This window comes from Scomber japonicus, chromosome 6 (genome assembly GCF_027409825.1).
Source record: "Scomber japonicus isolate fScoJap1 chromosome 6, fScoJap1.pri, whole genome shotgun sequence".
NCBI lineage: Eukaryota > Metazoa > Chordata > Actinopteri > Scombriformes > Scombridae > Scomber > Scomber japonicus.
In genome coordinates this window covers 11636088-11655305 of record NC_070583.1, presented here as the reverse complement: position 1 = coordinate 11655305, position 19218 = coordinate 11636088, and the positions used below count along the sequence as shown (strand labels likewise).

Sequence of the window (19218 nt, the reverse complement as noted above, 5' to 3'; positions counted from 1 at the left end):
TCTCCTGAGAGAACTTATTTCTTCTGAGATAAGTTATGTCTGTCTCCTGAGAGAATGTATTGCTCCTGTGAGAAGTAATGTCTCCTGAGTCCTGGCAGAAGTTATTTCTCCTGAGAGACGTTATGTCTGTCTCCTTTAGAGAATGTATGTCTCCTGAGAGAACTTATTAGCTTATTAGCATTTTAGATGCTATGTGCTGTTTACAGATATTTGCCTTTTCTCTGAAATGACATCAGAAAGTCCACATTTAGTGGAGGAGACAACTAAAATACTTTGTGATCAACAGTCTCATGGCAGTTTGTAAAAAGGGTCAGGAAATGTATTCTATTGATTTGTGTCACACAGCACTACTTTCAAACAAATGTATTTCCATAGAAAATACATTTCGTGCCTGCACTGGACTTAGAGCACCGAAGCTGTATTGTTTTTTACTCAATTTAATCTTCATTTTGAAAATATAACCACATTTGACTTATTTAACCAGATTTGATCCTTGTTGTGTCTTCATCAGTCTCAAGCCTATACTTGAACCACTCATAAATTATGCGAAGGGTCAGAATATGACCAGTTGAGTTATCAAGAATACTTTCATGTTTTTGTGTTGAGGAAATATTGATCTATAAAAATCTGTGTGTGTACATATATTATATTTCAATCAGGAGAGAACAGAGAATGAAGTAAAACATACATATATGATATTGATGATTAGATATTGACCGGTTAGGCTGAGGTAACAATTGACTTCAATCTGACTTGATGAAGTGATGCACTGATGAATGTTAAGACTGGGTGCAGCATCAAGAAAGCACTAAGCAGAGAGGGAGAAAACATGTAAAAAGACAGCTGCACTATGATAAGCTGATGAAGAAGGTGTGTCACTGTGCTATTGGTAGATGTGACCAGGTGATGCTAACAGCTGACATCTTAACCGATAACCCAGAAATGACAGCAAGGAAATGATGAGCTTTGAGAGAGATCAGTTTGAGCAGTGAGAAGGATGAGAATGACTGAGGGATGAGAAATAAAACTATAGATGTGAGCATGGAAAAAAGATGGTCTTGCTGTCTGAACTTTCACTAAGCTACACATACACACTTACACACAACAGTCCAGACACTTCTGTCAAGTAATTTAATGTATTTGTAAATTCTTCTCTAGAAATCTTTCACTTTCAAAAAAAAGGAGACAGAAACTCATGTTCGTACCACACGCAGTGTTGCTTAAAACAGCAACTGACATATCCACATACTTAACCTTCACAGGTAAAAACAATGTTATTATAAAACTGCATACAAAATAAAATACAGATGAAATTCAACACAATTTTAAAAACTGTTAGGTAGAAAAAGTGGCAGGGACAGCACTGCAGATTATTGATATTGATGATAATACATGGAGTGCTCAGTATGACTCCTGTGTACGAGTTCTTTTGTAATTATCCCTTGATTGCTATGATTTGGACTCTGTGATTTCAGACAGTAGGCGCTATGCATTTCCATGTCATTTGAAATAATTTGCCCGTGTTGTTCTTGACTCCAGCACTCCATTAGTCTTCTCTTCTAATAGATACAATGATAGCCACAATCGAAAACAATCCAAATGCAAGCAATAAGAGAGGTCATCTGTCCAATCAGTGTGGACACAGGATCTAACTGACCCATTAGCTGCTTTGTGGTATTTCAGCTTCAGCAATTAGGATATCTAGCAACACCTCAGTGCGTTTCATAAAAAATTTCCAGTCAGTCCAACAATGTCAGATTAACAGCTCACTGACAGGTACAGATAAAACATGTCCAAGTCCGACATATGCAGTACATCCTCCTCTTATTGTGGTCCACTCTTCTCCTTCTCCACATTTTTGGCTCATTCCTGACACTGTTGGGGATGTCTCCTTCATTTTTCTACGGATGCTCATCTGAGCTGGAGGAGCTGGGCAGGAGAACACACTCCTGTCTTCTGCCCCTTTTGCGCCTCCTGTTTGCTATTCGCAGCCTCCTGCGGATAATATCTGAATGACACACATGCACACAAAACATTAATCAAACTTCATTGAAATTAGGTGGAAAGTTTGGGAACAGGCCAAGAAACAAGTGATCCACACACCTCATACTAAAATAATCCATGTAAAAAGACTTTTATTTTTAATCTGTGTGCTCATTGTATAGAAAGGTCAGAAGTCAGTGTCAGTAACTTTAGCAGAGTGGGCTGCCATGTGTGTGTGTGTGTGACTGATCTCTGTGTGTTCCACCCACCTGCCACACTGTCGTAGTCCTCTCGTGGGTCACGCCAGTACAGACTGGGCGTGGTCCTCCAGTGGCGATACAGGCGTGTGTGAAGAACCGACAGTGTCAGGAGAACCAGCAGGAAGCCCAGTGCCGCTGCTGCCCAAACCGCCTCGTCTGTCCTCGGGGTCCTCGGCATCCCCTTATTCATAACGGCGGCTCGGCCCTGGTCCACTGAGCCCTTGGTGCATTCACAGTGTTGGCCTGCTTTGCAGCCGTCACAGCCCTGGGTGTTAGGCAGGTAACTGACTGGCTGTGGGTTTGGGTGTTTTTGGGGTGGGAGCTCTGATTGGGTTTTAGAGTCAGTCTTTTCATTAACATGGTGGGAGCGTGTACCACTGTGCGTGTGCTTATGTTCCACCTCTCTTTCTTTTACATCTACTACTTCGTTATCTGTCATCTTTCCATCAGAGTGTTTCTCTTTCATGCTAAGTTTAGCAGAATCTTTGTCTTTCTGTTTGGTGGAGTTAGTACCTTTATCTTTAGAACTGAGGGTCTGGGCTTCAGGCCTGGCAGTATGGTTTTGTTCATCCCTCCCAACTGAGGGGTTTGGGTATTTGAGGTCAGTGTGTGCAGGACTGCGCTGTGGGGCTGACTGAGGTGTTACCCTTTGTTTCTGAGACTCAAAGGCTCTGACTTCTGCAGGGTGAGATTTAAGTGTAGCCTCTGGTATATTAGACCCTAAAGGAGTTGTGGGTCGGGACGTAAGGTTCTGATTTTGATTTTGGATCTTAGACTGAGCAGCAGCTTCACTTGGACTGGGAGGATCTGAGAGAGTCGTGTTCCTTGGAGGAGAATCCACTGATGGTCTGCGTGTGCCGTTGTAGTTCTGAGTGTTCCCCGTCCCGTTGATGATGGGTATTTTGATCAGATTGGTCCCAAAACTGGAGACCCGCGTTGTGGTGTTTGCAACATTAATCTGATTTTTTTTGATGGCGTCTCTTCTCTGCCTCCTTTTGACTTCCTTTTTCACTTGTTTCAAGTTTTTCTCCTTCATGCTGGAATTCAGTTCTTCGTCCGTTGCTCCATTCATCATAGAAGAGATAGCACGCTCACAGCACTGCCTCAGAGACTCCTGCAGATTTAGAGAAACAGGCACTTAGAAACAACAACAGGGCTATTACTGAAATAACTCTTTTCTCTCTTTTCTGCTGTTTTAATTATAGCGCCAGTAACATTTCTGAGAAATCAGCACAGTTGAGCAATCAAATCTCAAACCTTCATTTTTGTTGCGTGTACTTGTGGATCCATGCCTTGCTGTGGATGCGTCAGCAGCAGGTTGTACTTCAATCTCTGGCTCACACCACTCAATGTGTTTCTTGTGGTCGATGTGGTCTCAAGCCAATCACAGACGTCTGCAGAGGCGACAGTGGACAGCTCCAAAGTGCGACCCCAAGACACCAAGGCTATTGGCTGAAAACAGAGCAAACAGCCTGAAACTCACTAACACACAAGAATTGCCCTCAAAGGTCCTGTCTATAACAAGAAAGATGAACACGATCGTCCAAAAACAAAGAGAGGAAGCAGACTAGAGATACATTTAAACAATAAACTGACAACTTGATCCAAACACATAAAAACTATACTACAGCAATATAGAACCAGTTATTCAAGCAGCTTGTGAGGATTTATGTTCATATTTTCTGCTAAATTTCATGAGGAGGTTTCTCTCAATATGAAAGCACATGTTCAAAGGACATAGAGTACAGTATAGTAGACCAAACCATTTTGGCAAGAAAACTGATTAAAGTATCTATCACACCTACATAAAGGCTGTTGGATTATCAGATACCTGATAAGCTTGCTTTAGCTTAGTCAATACCTAAAAAGGCTTAATTGTGCATGAATGGGATTATGTTCCATCTTGAGTTATTTTGCAGTGCTCAAGTATTAAAGCAACCAAAAACATGTAATCAAAGTTTGCAAAGGAAATATTTCAACAAGTGAACTGTAAATACAGCCTTTAAAGGTTAACTGTCCCTTGCGCACAATGATGGGTTACAAAACAGAGATGAAGTGCTTGTCCTACCATATGTTTATTGAGCTGTGGATGTGATGTAATGATGTATTCTGGCAGACAGGAGTGGGCCAGTGCGGACAGGAGGAGGCGCTCATGGAGAGGAGTGCAGGGATGGTGGAGCAAAACAGTGGCTCCATGCTGGAAAACACACAAAAACACAAGCACACATGTGACAATAATTATGCCCATTTTCTGTTAAAAAGAAAAAAAGCCTAAAACCTTGAAACAAAATAAAAACATTACCACAGGGTTTCCACCAATTTGGTGAAAATTTATGACATTTATTCAGTAGCCACAACTAAAAGCCTCCATTATATGAATAGTGTATTCCTGCTTTGTGTGTTTATAATGTTTTTCAGCTGACGAGGATTCTTGAAGGGAAAACTTCTGGTTTCTTCTGTGGAGAAAAACAGCTGACAAACACCAACTAATGTGTTATAACAGCTGTGATATATAGTTTATTCTGGCATCATGGTGTACATTCGCCCATTCCTAAACATCCCTGACATACCATTACTGTTTGTTCAATCCTTGATGTTAAAAAAAATTAACAGTTCTGGCAGATTTGCCTATATTGTTGTAAATTTAAGTTACAAGACTTTGGTTGTATCTTTTGATGCAGTCTGATGCATTTCTGGGTAAAACATTTCCCTGTATTAGGAGATAATGTAGGAGGGATTGTTCAAAAGTGGTCAGAGTACAGACTCAGAATAACTGGTTATTTTAAGAAAACATAAGGGAATTTAACTCTGTACTGTGTCTTGTGTCTCTTTGAATTTTATAAAGTTTCAGTTTCCACATGAGTTAAAGGAGACAGTTAAAAAATAGTAGGATTCCTTTTCATGTGGTATAAATGAACCACGATGAATCATTTAAGATGAAATGAATGTACATTATAATAAAGGACATAACACTGTTCCTTTTTACAGGAAAAACCATATTGTATATGTCAAGCTGTCTGAATGCTGATTGTGCATGCAGGTGTGTGGGTACTGTCTACACCTACTTAACACTAGAATAACAGGTTTACAAAAATGTCACCCTATTGTTTTTACTGACACCATGAACATAAATCTCTCTTGACTAACCATAGTAAGCCGATATGGTGATTGTATGTGAGGTGAGTGAGGCGATAGAGGCACAAGCAGCACCAACAGGTTTTTGATGTTATGACTTACATGCAAGTTATTGAGCCACCGTTGAGGAGGACAGTACAAGTACTCTCCACTCTCCGCCCTTACTGGTCTGTACGCTCCACTACAACACACAGATACAAACACAGATACACAACATGACACAGAGCACAGTATTTGTGAATAAAGACGTGTTCACAAATGTCTGCATATGCAAAATAACTACACTTGAAGGTGAATGTTCATGGAAAGATTCCTACCTCCTGAGGCATTTATGTACCATAAGTCTATTCACACAATTTATTCTTACCTGCTGGGAATGGTGTGGCTGTAGGAGATGGGTTTATCCATGCAGATCCACCTGGCTGGCTGTGGTGAAAAGAAATCAGAAAAAAGTTTATCACCATTTATCTGGATTTGTTTTAAACCCAAGACAAATACCAATTTATCAGCTGTCCAGGATTTACAGTCATTGTTCAACAATTACATAACTCACACTGAGCCTGCAATTGATACGTGTCATTATTTCAGCAAGTACTTTTTGTGAAGCAAAGTAAAAAGCATTTATTTAATTTATCTGCATTAGCTTAAAATGTGTGAACTTTGAATTAGGGTTTGTCACTGAATGTAGTCACGCTGTGTTCTGATTTGTGGACATGTCATGTTACTGTTTGGAGGGGTCAAAGGTTGGGGAGAATTGGATAGAGACAGCAGCTGCTATCATAAAGTGCTAAGTTAAGTGTTTACTTACCTGTGGATTATACAGTGTGTCAATACTGGGAAGCCTCTGTAGATAAAAGCAGACAGAGAACACTGGTTAAACAACTGAGAGCAACCTAAAAAACACATGAAATCCTGACTAATGCGTGTCACTCTGTGAGAGGATTAGAAGGAGTTGCAGCAAGTTGCTTGTAGGAGCTGATTTAAACTACCAGGCAGAGGCAAATACACCAGGTTTACCACAATATAACCTTCCCATTATTGTTGAAACTTCCTGGCTCCCAGTGTATTGTAGCCCATCCCACCTATATAAAGGAGTGACTCTCTATTCTCTAAGGATAAGAGTAAAAGTGTAACACTGATGATGATAATGAAGAAGATGTCTGCAGCTGTATCCATGGATACCTGAGTAGACTCTGGCCAAGGAGACACTGGACAGTTCCAGTAAACAGCATCCGTAGGCAGGTCCCTGTCCAATAAGAGCTGACACACACACACACACACACACACACACACACACACACACACACAAATAAACTTATATTCATAAAGTACAAGATGTGAAGCACACATGCACACAGACATACAATTTATCTTGGCTTACCTTTCCATTGTCACAGCCCGGCCACGGAGACTCTGACCCTCCGCACCGACCCAGACTGACCCACAGCGCGGCCAGCAGCGTCACTGTCAGCGGCGGAGGGAACGTCGTTTGGCTCGGCATAGTTCGAGATGTGCAACCACCAACATTTAGCTAGTTGGCATGACTTCCCTTGTGTGCTCTAGTTACAGAGACACTGATAAACAAACTCACCGTTGATGAAACCGAAGCACAAGTTTTCTTTCCATAACAGAGGAGCAAATGTCGGTTAAAAAGGTAACCGTGCCCCAGCGTCCACAGTCCGTTTTCTTCTTGGAGGTAACTTAAGCTAACATTAGCTAGTTATTCTTTATCATAACGTTACACTAAAGACTAAATCTTTCAACTGCCACGAGATAAATTTACTACAGAGTATCCTCTCACCAGTTATTCGCCATACAACGTTTGATAAAGTGCAGACGAGGGAACTATATTATTAAAAAAAATAACGCTTGCTTTCCGGTTTTCAAAATAATGCCTTTGTGTCACAACTTCATAAATTATATTAATATCTTCTTTTATACTTCTCTACATATAATGAGTAGTTTACATTACAGTCTATAGTTCTGTGTAATCCACTATTTGTTGTTTTTTCTTTTGAGTTAAACACGTGATGTTAATAATTTTACCTTGAGCACAAACTCGCATTACCGTGGTTCCACCATAGAGTTCCACTGATTTCAGTTAACTTTACATGGTTGTTCAACTACGGAAGCTGGAAAGGAACACACTATAAACGTTTGACTAAAAGGTTATGTGATGATTATGTGGTCCGTGGTTTTAACCCTGAATGTCCTCTGGGAGGCGACAAAACAGTAGTCTATTTAAAATCAGTGTGAAATGTGTGTTCTGGTTTATGTGATTATTGCAGACTACTTGAAAAACGTATCTCTGACTTAATTCAAACTCAGTAAGGCGGTGCTCCAAAATAAACAACTTATTTTGGTATGGTAGGTATCATGGTTAAATCTCGCAATAATAATTGATCCCTGCAAACTTTGTAATGGGTAGCCTACTATTAGTGGTGTATGAAGTATTCAGATCATTCACTTAAGTAAAGGTACCAATAAAGCTATTTGAACATAGTTAATTACAAGTGAAAGTCCTGCATGAAAAATCCCACTTAAGTAAAATAGTACATAAGTACCATTAACTTGCTGTTGCTAAAGTACTGCAGTAAGAGTTGTGGTTTATTTGTCCCTTTCACACATATTTAAGACACCATTAGATTATTAATACTGAAGCATCAGTGTTAGAGCAGTATGTTACTATTGTAGCTGCTGGAGGTGGAGCTAGTTTACACTACTTTATACAGTTAGCTAGTTTAGTCCAGTGGTTCCCAATCTAGGAGTTGGGTCAGTAGAAATGATTACCATATAAATCAGAGGGGTCCTGAGATGATTAATGGAAGAGGAAAGAAGAAAAGAAAAAAGGTTCTGATACACAAATCTGCTTTCAGTTTTTGGACTTCTCCTCTAATCTTTGATTTTTGGTGAAATGAATCATTTGAACATTAATTGAAATTAAACCATGTGAGAAGTTTAAAGGGACAAATCTCTACGTGTTGGACATCTGAAAAGTGACTACACACTGCTTTTTATAAGACGTCTAAACCCAAAAAGGACTGGAAACCACTGGATTCATTTTTAACAATGTTTGGTGTTTTAAAAGCTTGTTATCTTATTTATTCACAGTTTTAAATCCTCATCAGAAAAGTAACTACAGCTGTCAGATAAATGTAGTACAGTGAAAGTATAATTTAGCATTAAATTGAAGTACTCAAGTAAAGAACAAGTATGTCAAAACTGTAGCACGTCAAAAATACTGAAGCAACTTTCCTTAGTTACATTCCAGAACTGCATACTACACCTGTTTCACATACAGTAGTAAAACTTAATCCAGTTTTTGTACTGTGTGAGAGTGTAAGTAGTTACTATATTGTCACCACAGGCAATGAAACAGGCCTTACCTGTTGGTACAAGTGAACCAACCAGTCTGCAAAAGCCAGGAAGTAAAACTTGGGTGTTGTTGTTTTCAAAATAAAAGAAACTCTATAAAAAAATAAAAATGTAGGCCTACAATTTGTCATTTGTTGTGTACACAGATGTTTCATATGGGTGAAAACATCAGGCTTGGTACATAAAATAGGGGGCTTTTTTCAATGCTAGAAAAATATCTCAAAGTAGTATATATTTTGAAACTTGTGAGGAGAAGTCCCTTTTATTTTGACACTTTCCCTGTTTTCCCTGTTCTCCTCCTATATTGCTCTCCACGCAGGCACACCTTTTCATAAAACTGCAAGGGTGGGTCTGTCAGAAGAGACTTGGGTCCCTGGACAGAGAAGTCTGGACCTAAATGGAGTCCACCCTCCCCAAAGGTTTGCTGTCTTTTTGACTATGATTTATTAAGCAGTTTGCTTAGTTTTTAGTTGACATTTGCACTTGTCTATCTTTGAATAGAGAAAGCAGTTGTGTCAGAAAGGAAACAAATAAATGTTATGTCATATTTTTTATGTTTTATATACTGATCCAGCCTGCTGTTAGAGGTGTGGCTCTTTGCTGAATTGGTGATTCACTGGATTTATGGCAAAGGGCAGCAATAAAATGCAGACATTTCATTGTTTAGGCTGTTATATTGGCTGCCCATTTAAGGAAGTGGTAAAATAAGGAAGTGCATAAATTCCCTCTGTTGTTATGATACAACCAGCATCATAGAAACAGGTTGCCTACAGTTTGCATATTATGGCGATTTACTAGCTGAGTCTATTATTGTATGTCTATTGAACATCTCTAATTCTGTGTAGCTCCAAGTGGAGCTGCAGGTGTGGTGCACCCAGCAGCAGCCCCTCAGGGTGGTTTGCAGCCCCTTGCTGAAGTGGAAGAGCCTGCAGGCCAGGGAAAGGCAGGGGGAGACAAGACCTTGTCTGGATGTCCAGCAGGAGCAGGACATGGAAAGGTGAGGGGGACACACATTCAAAAAACACTTTGTAACCAAATATTCAAGAATTATTTTGTCTCCAATTTTGTCTCCAATATCCAGTAGTTACAGTTTCACAACATACACTTCTGCAGCTGCAAAATCATTATTTGCATTATTACTACTTGCAAGTAAAGAACATTAAGCATTACAGTAACACACACCAGGTCTGTTTGTGTCTATTCATTCCCACAAGATGTTCTAAAACATCTGCTTTGTGTTTTTGTCTTTCCTCAGGAGCTGTACTCATTTGACAGCTCTCTGTCCTCCTTGGACAGTGAGGATGAGGGTTTCGGCAAGAAAGAAAAGAAGAAGAAGAAGTTGAAGAAGAAGAAGAAAGTATGTGCTTTAATCATATCTTCCACACTAAACCTAAATATTAACAGAACGATTGATGTCCACTTGAAGGGAAACAGTCTTTACTGTAACAAAAGAGAATCTTAAATGGATTGAAGTTACTTTTGAAATTAAAATAACTTCTTGATTGACACCTAGTGCTTTTACTGTACCATTACTGAGTGCAGTCTCTAATCTAATAAAAGATTCCATCTTATTAAATGGTCAGTCAATCCTGTGGGATTCTTGCAGGCATTGCCCTGATTGAAAACTAAACACAGAGATTTGCTCAGTCCTCACTTCTGACAGAGGAGTACAGAAGAAGTACAGCACCAATCAACAGCCAATCAAACAGGAGAGGACTGGGAATGGAATAACAGTAATCTGCTGAGAAAGTAGATGGCTTTTGCAATAGGTTCAAGTGTCTCACGGCATAGCTACGATGGGTGTGTGTCTTACCTCAGTGTGTCATCTGGGTAAAAAGGTTGCTCCTTGAGGTCTCTTTTGTGTGTTGCCAAGTGCTCGGAGTGCCCCTCCCCTGCTGCTGCCAGCAACACTGCTCTCTCTAAGCAGCTGTGACAAAGCCCTGCTCCACTGTGTTTGTAGTGACTCATTCATTTACATGAATTCTCATTTATCACTTTCGTCAATAAAGGCGGCTATAAATAAACCTGTTCAGCATGCGCACAATGTTGAGCAATAACTTCCATATCCTTTTCCTCAACAGGATTCCAGCTCATCATCCTCATCATCCTCATCATCCTCATCATCCTCGTCATCCTCTTCCTCCTCCTCCTCATCTTCCTCCTCTTCATCATCATCTTCCTCTAGTAGCTCTTCAGACAGTGACAGTGAAGTAAGTCCTGCTATGGCATATGAAGTTATTATAATACTTTGCTTCCATGTAACTCCTGTCTTGCTCTAACATGTCACACACATTAGTTCTCCATCACCACATACTTTTCATTACCACAGAGCTCTGAAGCCATATTTTTGCAGTTGAATTCAAAATATCTCTCCGACGGGTGAAAGAGACTGTACATCTGATGGTGTTACAGTTGAGTTTTGTTTATGTTAATCCTTGAGAAATCTTTCCCGCAGTGCTGCTAAATTAAGTCCTTGCCCACAAGCGCAAACAGTTTCCCATCAGCTCATAGGGGACTGATCGTCCTTTCTAACGATGTTGCTGCCTCAGGTGAGGATAGGAGAGTTGACAATACAGCCAGTAAGAGAGTATTCAGGGTGGGATTTCTTTGAAGTTGAGCAAAGTCTAGAAACTGAGCATTCATTATAGTTTTTTTGGCAAATTGGGGATAAGTGCATCAACACTCTGCAGGCCTGCAACCTCATCAAGAGCACACAAATACCAGATGGTGTATGCTAGTACTATTACTTTCACCTTTTTGTCTAGTTTGGTAACATTTTGCTTCAAGTAGCTGCCGTGGGCTGAAAATCAGGAGTTACAGGAAAGGCAAGCAGCTCAGGTTTTTATGACAATAAACAGAAAAAAAAATCAGGTTAACGAAATCTCTGATTTTTATTGCCTTCCACAAAGGTGGTTCTCATCTGATAGGACTGATCGGGTGTAAAATTATTAAGATGAAAAAAATCACAAGATCAGAAACTACATTACACGGGCCATGCACCTTGAGTATTAGGCGGAGGCATACATGAATCTGATAGCAGCCGGTATCTGACAGGAGAGGAACACACCCAGTCATATACCTGCTGTGTCAACCACAGCAAGTCATGACATTAAACTCAGTTGTGATCTTTGCAGCTTTTTTTGTGGAATGGGAACGCCTGAGAAATCACAAAATATGTGTGCGCACATATGGGTGTGTGTGCATACATGGCTCATTACACAGTGATAGTATTGTAAACTCATGCAGGCAGCTTGTGTGTAATGTGTGCAGTCTCAGGTGTTGGTTTTGGCCTCTTGGCCACAGAGGGTGTTAGGGTTAGGGTTAGGGTTAGGTTCAGTTTGTTGTTTGTTTGTTTGTTATCTAAATGTTGTGAAGACAGAAAGTTATTCATGTATAACTAATGTGTGACACCCAACCATGACTTTATCATTATTTTTTATCAGGCCAGTATATTACTTAAACTAGCTTCACAAACAAGCACACATACAGTACAGGACAACAATTAAACCACAAACTACAGTTATGAAAGAATCAACATTCCCTTGCAGGATGACAAGAAGAAGAAGAAGAAGAAGAAGAAGGAGAAGAAAAAGGAGGAGTTGAAGGAGTATGTCTGGGAAAGTGTTGTCATATCTCAGCCTTGTAAGTGAGATACAGAATTTCCCTGTTGCAACATTTTGGAACATATTTCTATGTATTCAGATGAGTATTTATATCGTATTTATAGTATTTATATATTTATATAGGCTCTGTGCATTTATGCTTACATTGCAAAAAAGTTAAGAGCAAAGCCAGTATTGGTAAAGCTGACATAATAACCATGAGCAATAATCTGCAGCTGTGATAATATGTGATCTGAATCAGATATTTGCTGACAGTACGTGCACTTCCTACCTTATTTATTGAGGCAGTTGTTTTACATTTGAATGCATTTAATGTTTTCAGGTCCTGATGGCCAAGAGGAACAGCATTCTGGAGAGGAGAGACAGGTGAAAGAGAAATCAAACATCCATCTATTTTAAACATACTGTGGTGGGAGAACTCATGCTCGGAACCATGTTTGCGATAAATTTAACTTTAATATTGTTATCTCTTGAATTTGCTAACATCTGTAATCCAGAAATAATCATATCATATTACAGCTTTCTCTCCTCTTTTTGCATTTTCCTTTCTGCCGTCTTCAGGTTCTCAGCTCATCAGATGAGGAGGATGACAAGAAGAAAGAGAAAAAGAAGAAGAAGAAGAAGGACAAGAAGAAGAAGAAAAAGAAGAAGAAGGAGGTACATCAAATTTGCCTATAATATAACAGATTATGCAGCAGTAACTGACTGTTTTAAAGGACCAGCACATGTCACTAAACCAGAATGAAAAGGATAAAACATGACACACTTATCTGTTTCTGAACATCTACTGTACTGTACTTCCTCTACTTCCCAGGATTCTTGCTCTTCATCATCTGACAGTTCATCCTCTGACAGTGAGGATGAAAAGAAGAAGAAAAAGAAGAAGAAAAAGAAGAAGAACAAGAAGAAAAAGAAGAAGGTATAAGTAAAAAAATTAATGATTTAATTCTATAAAGGAACAATATTGTGAATATCTTGGGTGTCATCTGTTTGATTTGTCTGTATAAATGTAAATGGCCAGAATTACTCAATGTATTGTTTCTTCTTCTTTCAAAGGACTCCAGCTCCTCTTCCTCGGATAACTCTTCTTCGTCCTCTTCTGACAGTGACGATGACAAGAAGAAAAAGAAAAAGAAGAAGAAGGACAAGAAGAAGAAGAAAAAGAAAGATAAGAAAAAGGTAAAACAATGTAGATGTTTTGTCACTTGTCAAAAGCGGCCTCTCATTTCATTACATACTTACATACTTTACTATCTACTTTAAGCTTGGTAGGGTTCTGCAGAACATTCATATATTTATAATTATTATAATTTATAATATATTTACAATGACAATATTTTTGTCAATTACATAATAAAAATAAAAGTTCATTAAAGATAACAACATCCTCTATTGACACAGGATTCCAGCTCATCTTGTGACAGCGATGAAGATAAAAAGAAAAAGAAGAAGGATAAGAAAAAGAAGAAGAAGAAGAAGAAGGAGGATGAGAAAACGGTAAAAAGCCTGTAAATGATATAGGGAGGTGTTCAGGTCATGGGTGAGGCTGTTTGTCATGTGACCTTCAAGGTATTTCACTTATTGTAGGAATGCTGAGTCAGGTTTCTTTGTTTTCTGCATGCAGGAGGTTTAGTTTATATTATATTATGCAAAAAATAGGAACACTATCTAAAACACTGTAAAACTTTTCATTTATTAATTCACAACTGCAGAAAAGCTTGTGTTTGATGTGCTTTTAATAGGGAACAAACCAGATTTATGAATAATGATCTGCCAAGAAAATGAGTAACTCCTGCGCCTGTCAGGACCTGTAAGAGAATGGAAAGATCTTTCCGTATGCCTGTGCATGTATGTGTTTGGGTGTGTGCATGTATAGTACACAAGTTTGTATAGAGGGAAACAGAAGACAAAATCAGTGAGGCATAGCATTTAACCTTAGCTTGATCATATTTGTGCTTTTTTCACAGGATGAGGAGAAGGAGGAGAACAGCACTGCTGCTCTTTCAGAAGCTGGTGAGTGTTTCCACTTTTTTGTGATTGAAAAAGAATTGTCAAAACCAAACCTGTTCATGAGGCTGATGTAGTATTGCCGGGCTTTCTCCTTTTCTGCAGGTGGTGAGCTTTCAGAATCATGCGCTATTGGAGATAAAAAGAAAGATAAAGATGCCCTCAAGGTGAAATACTCACACTTACTGTTTGCATGACGCACATTAATGCAGCAAATACACAGGAAGTCATTGCTTTCTTTTGTCATAACAGCAGTGCAGAGGAGACCTTGATCTGGAGGAAGGCAACTTGAGTGATGATGAGAGAGAAGGAGGAGAGGAGAAGGACAAGAAGAAGAAGTTGAAAAAGAAGAAGGTGAGCACTGTGTGTGTGTGTGTGTGCAGTGATTTGAAAAGAAAGCTTCTAAACAAAATGTTGTTGAGGAATAGCTTTTTTAAAATGACCACAGTTTTTATTGGTCATTTTTACCACAGTGTACTGACATTTTTTTCTTACATAATTTCAACAGGATTCTGGCTCATGTACAGATGATGATAGTGATGATGACAAAAAAGACAAGAAGAAGAAAAAGAAGAAGAAGAAGGAAAAGGTATACAGACAAACTGCATGTACACCATGATGATTTCAAACATCACCATACAAAAGAACATAGTGCCGTATGTTGACATGTTTGCATTTTATATAGGGGACACAGTAAATAGATACAAAATACAAAATACGTGCTTTTATGTGCAGTTTGGGTGAATTGTTCATAGCTGTGAATGTTTCTGTCTAACAGAATTCAAATGTTTGTGTTTTATTTGATCTATAGGACTCCTCCAGCTCCTCCTCTTCATCATCCTCTGATAGCTGCTCATCAGACAGTGAAGATGAGAAAAAGAAAAAGAAGAAGAAAAAGAAGAAGATGAAGAAGAAGAAGGATAAGGTTTACTTTCTTTTGTATATTCATTTTTTTGTACATATCCTGTTTCTGATTGAATCAGATGTTTATTGTGTTAATATTTCACTGTTCTCATCTCTTTTTTTTTTTTTTTTTTTACAGGATTCCAGCTCTTCATCCTCCTCCTCCTCCTCCTCCTCCTGTTCTGATAGTGAAGATGACAAGAAGAAAAAGAAGAAGAAGGATAAGGTTTGTCTTCTGTAAATTCTTTTTTTGTACATGTCCTGTGTTTGGTTGGTTGAGTTGTGCATTGTGTTGATGTTACACTGTTCTCATCTCTCTCTCTCTCTCTCTCTCTCTCTCTCTCTCTCTCTCTCTCTCTCTCTCTCTCTCTCTCTCTCTCTCTCTCTCTTTTTTTTTTTTTTTACAGGATTCCAGCTCTTCATCCTCCTCCTCCTCCTGTTCTGATAGTGAAGATGACAAGAAGAAAAAGAAGAAGAAAAAGAAGAAGAAGACGAAGAAGAAGAAGGATAAGGTTTGTCTTCTGTAAATTATTTTTTTGTACATGTCCTGTGTTTGGTTGGTTGAGTTGTGCATTGTGTTGATGTTACACTGTTCTCATCCCTCTCTCTCTCTCTCTCTCTCTCTCTCTCTCTCTCTCTCTTTTCAGGATTCCTCCTCCTCTTCCTCATCTGATAGTGATGATGACAAGAAGAAAAAGAAGAAAAAGAAGAAGAAGAAGGTAAACAATGTTATGCTTTACATTCCACTCTTTTAGTTTGGTATTATTTTAGAGGATTCTTTTCTCTGATAAAGGTTCCTATTGATTTCTGTGACTGACTGACTGACTGATATTCTTTCTAGGAGTGCAGCTCCTCTGAGGATAGTTCTTCTTCTGATAGTGACGATGGCAAGGTGAGATGACAAACACGTTAATATAATGTTCCCCTACTTAATCAACGAATATATATATATTTGGATTATGACTGCACATCTTTTTATTTAGAAAAAGAAGAAAAAGAAAGATAAGAAAAAGAAGAAGGATAAGAAGAAGAAGAAAAAGAAGGTGAGACAAAGCTTAAACATAGGCCACATCCAGGATTTTAACCCTTGAAAAGGTTCAAGCAAGGGTTCAATTACCACTGTGTAACTTTTGTATAATTAAATGTGATGTATTATCATTATTTCTTTTTTCTGTCCAGGATTCTTCATCTTCTTCCGACAGTGATTCTTGTAGCGATGATGACAAGAAGAAGAAAAAGAAGAAGAAGAAAAAGGACAAGAAGAAGAAGAAAAAGAAGGACAAGAAGAAGGTAAAACAATTGCAAAACAGCCTCCTCCTTCTTCTTAATATACAGTATATATATATAAAAAAAACAGCAATACACTTACAAAATATATTTATTTATATCCAAGGATTCAGATTCTTGTAGCAGTGATGATGACAAGAAGAAGAAGAAGAAAAAGAAGAAAAAGGACAAGAAGAAGAAGAAAAAGAAGGACAAGAAGAAGGTAAAACAATTGCAAAACAGCCTTGTACTTCTTAATATATATATATATATTCAGAAAAAACAGCAATACACTTACACAATGTATTTATTTATATCCAAGGATTCAGATTCTTCTGGCAGTGATGATGACAAGAAGAAGAAAAAGAAGAAGAAAGACAAGAAGAAGAAGAAGAAGAAAGACAAAAAGAAGGTAATTCAGTAGGTGTACAATGCTCAACTTTTGTTTTACAAAAAATAGAGATGATGAACTGTTACATGTATTTGATCAGGACTCAAGCTCCAGTTCATCGGGTTCATCTGATAGCTGTGGTGACAGTGACAAGGAAAACAAAGAGGATAAGAAAGACAAGAAGAAGAAGGTAAATAAAAAACAAAACTGGAGATATCGTCAGATTATGTCACATATTCTGTGAGTGAGTGAATCTTACTGGTCCTCCTGCTCCTCAGAGTTTGGGTTCTGGAAGTGAAACTGACAAGAAGAAGAAGAAGACTGTGAGTTTGTTTTAAATATACATTATAAATGATATGCAGTATATAAGCTGTCATTTGTTCTTGGGTTAGGCTGGTATTTTTTCAAGATAATAAAACTGCCATGATCCTTACTCACAGAATGACTATAAGGTCAGCCTGATTTTCCATTCGCTATATCCTTCATGTGGGGTATTGTTGATTTCATTCCAGGAAAGCCCTGATGGTGAGAAAAGCAGTGAGCCAAAAATGGAGTTTTCAGGCGGTAGTGAACTTTCAGCATCCAGTGGCAGCAGCTCCAAGCCTGGTGGCGCTTCCTTTGCAACACTTCCCTCTAAGCCCCTGGTGAAGCTGGATCCTCTGAGTTCTTCAGCTGTTTCCAAGCCAGCCACGAAGCCGGATCCCCTGAGTCCTTCAGCTGTTTCCAAGCCAGCCACGAAGCCGGATCCTCTGAGTTCTTCGGCTGTCTCCAAGCCCGCCATGAAGCTGGATCCTGCTACGACTGTCTCCAAGCCCTCCGTCTCTATCGCCACACTGAGTATGGGAGACAGGGCGCCCATTCGCAGACCTCCCAGCCCCATGGAGGCCTTGTTAAACAACCCAAGGAGGTATGGAGATGGAAGCACCCGTCCTTCCCACCTCACCTCTAGTGATCTACTGAGAGGCCCCAAGCCTTATCAGTAATGAGAGGTCATAGATCTAAATAGATGTTACTGATTAAAAAAACATCTCTTACATAATATCGGAGGAAGTTGAAAGGCGTGTGATCTAAAGATGTGCTCTACTGATGAATCTTGGAGCTCTCATGAGAAAAAAATATGATCACCGTATCAATAAAATGAGATGTTTTTGTGGTGTGCTTTCTGGTGGAATACAGGTTACTGGGTAAAGATGCATTGTGAAATAATGAACACGTGCACACTGAGGGGGATGAATTAAAAAATGTTTTTACATGGAAAATAAAGTCAAATGTGCCAACACACAATCACATGAAATAATTCAACACCTGCTTTGGAGAATAAAACAATACAATTTTGCTTTGTTTGTCTGTTATCATCATTATTAGTAGATTTAAATTTACATTGATGGGGGTAGGTTTACTTCACCCAAAAATGACTTTCAATCTTGCAATTCAATGTGGTTGCTAAGATGTGCATGTCTGTGTAATTAGTTAGATTAACTCATTATCAGGTCAAATAAAGATGAAATCATATGCTATGCAGTTATAAGACATTTGAACAGAGAGAGGGAAGACACAAGATACAGGTTTCTTTTATATGTTTTATTAATACGAATTTGTCACACCATGTTATATTTCTCTCTTTCTCTCTCTCTCTCTCTCTCTCTCTCTCTCTCTCTCTCTCTCTCTCTCTTTCTCTCTCTCTCTCTCACACACACACACACACACACACACATCATAGACATTGTTGGAGAGAATGACAGCACGCTGACCAGTGCCCAGGAGGTGAACTGGCACCTCTCTCTCCTCTACAGTTCCCTCTTCGAGAGACTGAGGCAAGGAAATAAAACAAACAAACTACATAGAAATAACACATTATTGATATTTCCCCTTTTTTAAACAGAAGAGCCCTATGGCGCACTCACCGAACCCACCCAATTCCATTCCATTAAATCATCATTAAAACACACTTAATACAAAGTCGACAGAAGTCAAATAAAACTCACCCAAACCACCATTGCTCGTGTTTCCACTGTTTGAATTATGACCAACTGTGGTTTGGTTGAAATAAATCCTTCATTCATCGCATTAGGTTTTAAATAAATAAATCACTACTCTTTTGGAGTTTGGCGACATGGGGACTGTTTCTGCTACAAAACAAATGGAGAATAATAACTAAAAGGTCGCAATTCAACTAGATAACATTAACTTTGTTGTGCAATTCGAGACAACACAATTGTTTTTAACGTCAAACAAACTTCAAACTTTAAACTTGAACTTCATTTCTATTCAGTAC

At 38.8% G+C, this 19218-nt stretch overlaps 2 protein-coding genes and 3 long non-coding RNA genes across 5 annotated transcripts; 4 read left to right on the top strand and 1 right to left on the bottom strand.

Annotated features, from left to right (window-relative positions):
• Positions 1-1127: 1127 nt before the first annotated feature.
• Positions 1128-6922, bottom strand: tp53i13 (tumor protein p53 inducible protein 13). The gene is made up of 9 exons (XM_053321346.1): positions 6760-6922; positions 6561-6638; positions 6187-6222; positions 5746-5804; positions 5481-5559; positions 4312-4440; positions 3501-3695; positions 2253-3357; positions 1128-2008 (listed from the first exon to the last, which is right to left on the bottom strand). Exons 1-9 carry the CDS (start codon positions 6877-6879, stop codon positions 1902-1904), a joined length of 1908 nt encoding a protein of 635 aa, XP_053177321.1. The 5' UTR covers positions 6880-6922; the 3' UTR covers positions 1128-1901.
• Positions 6923-9672: 2750 nt separating this feature from the next.
• Positions 9673-10870, top strand: LOC128360836 (uncharacterized). Its single transcript, XR_008321522.1, has 3 exons — positions 9673-9750; positions 10009-10110; positions 10835-10870. It is a non-coding gene; the product is annotated as an uncharacterized LOC128360836 (long non-coding RNA).
• Positions 10871-14500: 3630 nt separating this feature from the next.
• On the top strand, positions 14501-15312 carry LOC128360835 (uncharacterized). The gene is made up of 4 exons (XR_008321521.1): positions 14501-14550; positions 14636-14737; positions 14892-14972; positions 15195-15312. It is a non-coding gene; the product is annotated as an uncharacterized LOC128360835 (long non-coding RNA).
• An 845-nt stretch (positions 15313-16157) lies between these two features.
• Positions 16158-16539, top strand: LOC128360837 (uncharacterized). Its single transcript, XR_008321523.1, has 3 exons — positions 16158-16178; positions 16270-16329; positions 16466-16539. It is a non-coding gene; the product is annotated as an uncharacterized LOC128360837 (long non-coding RNA).
• Positions 16540-16938: 399 nt separating this feature from the next.
• Positions 16939-17926, top strand: LOC128359818 (microtubule-associated protein RP/EB family member 1-like). Its single transcript, XM_053320141.1, has 4 exons — positions 16939-16964; positions 17044-17133; positions 17222-17266; positions 17456-17926. The coding sequence occupies exon 4, from the start codon at positions 17492-17494 to the stop codon at positions 17924-17926; it is 435 nt and encodes a 144-aa protein (XP_053176116.1). The 5' UTR covers positions 16939-16964; positions 17044-17133; positions 17222-17266; positions 17456-17491.
• The last annotated feature ends 1292 nt before the right edge of the window (positions 17927-19218 follow it).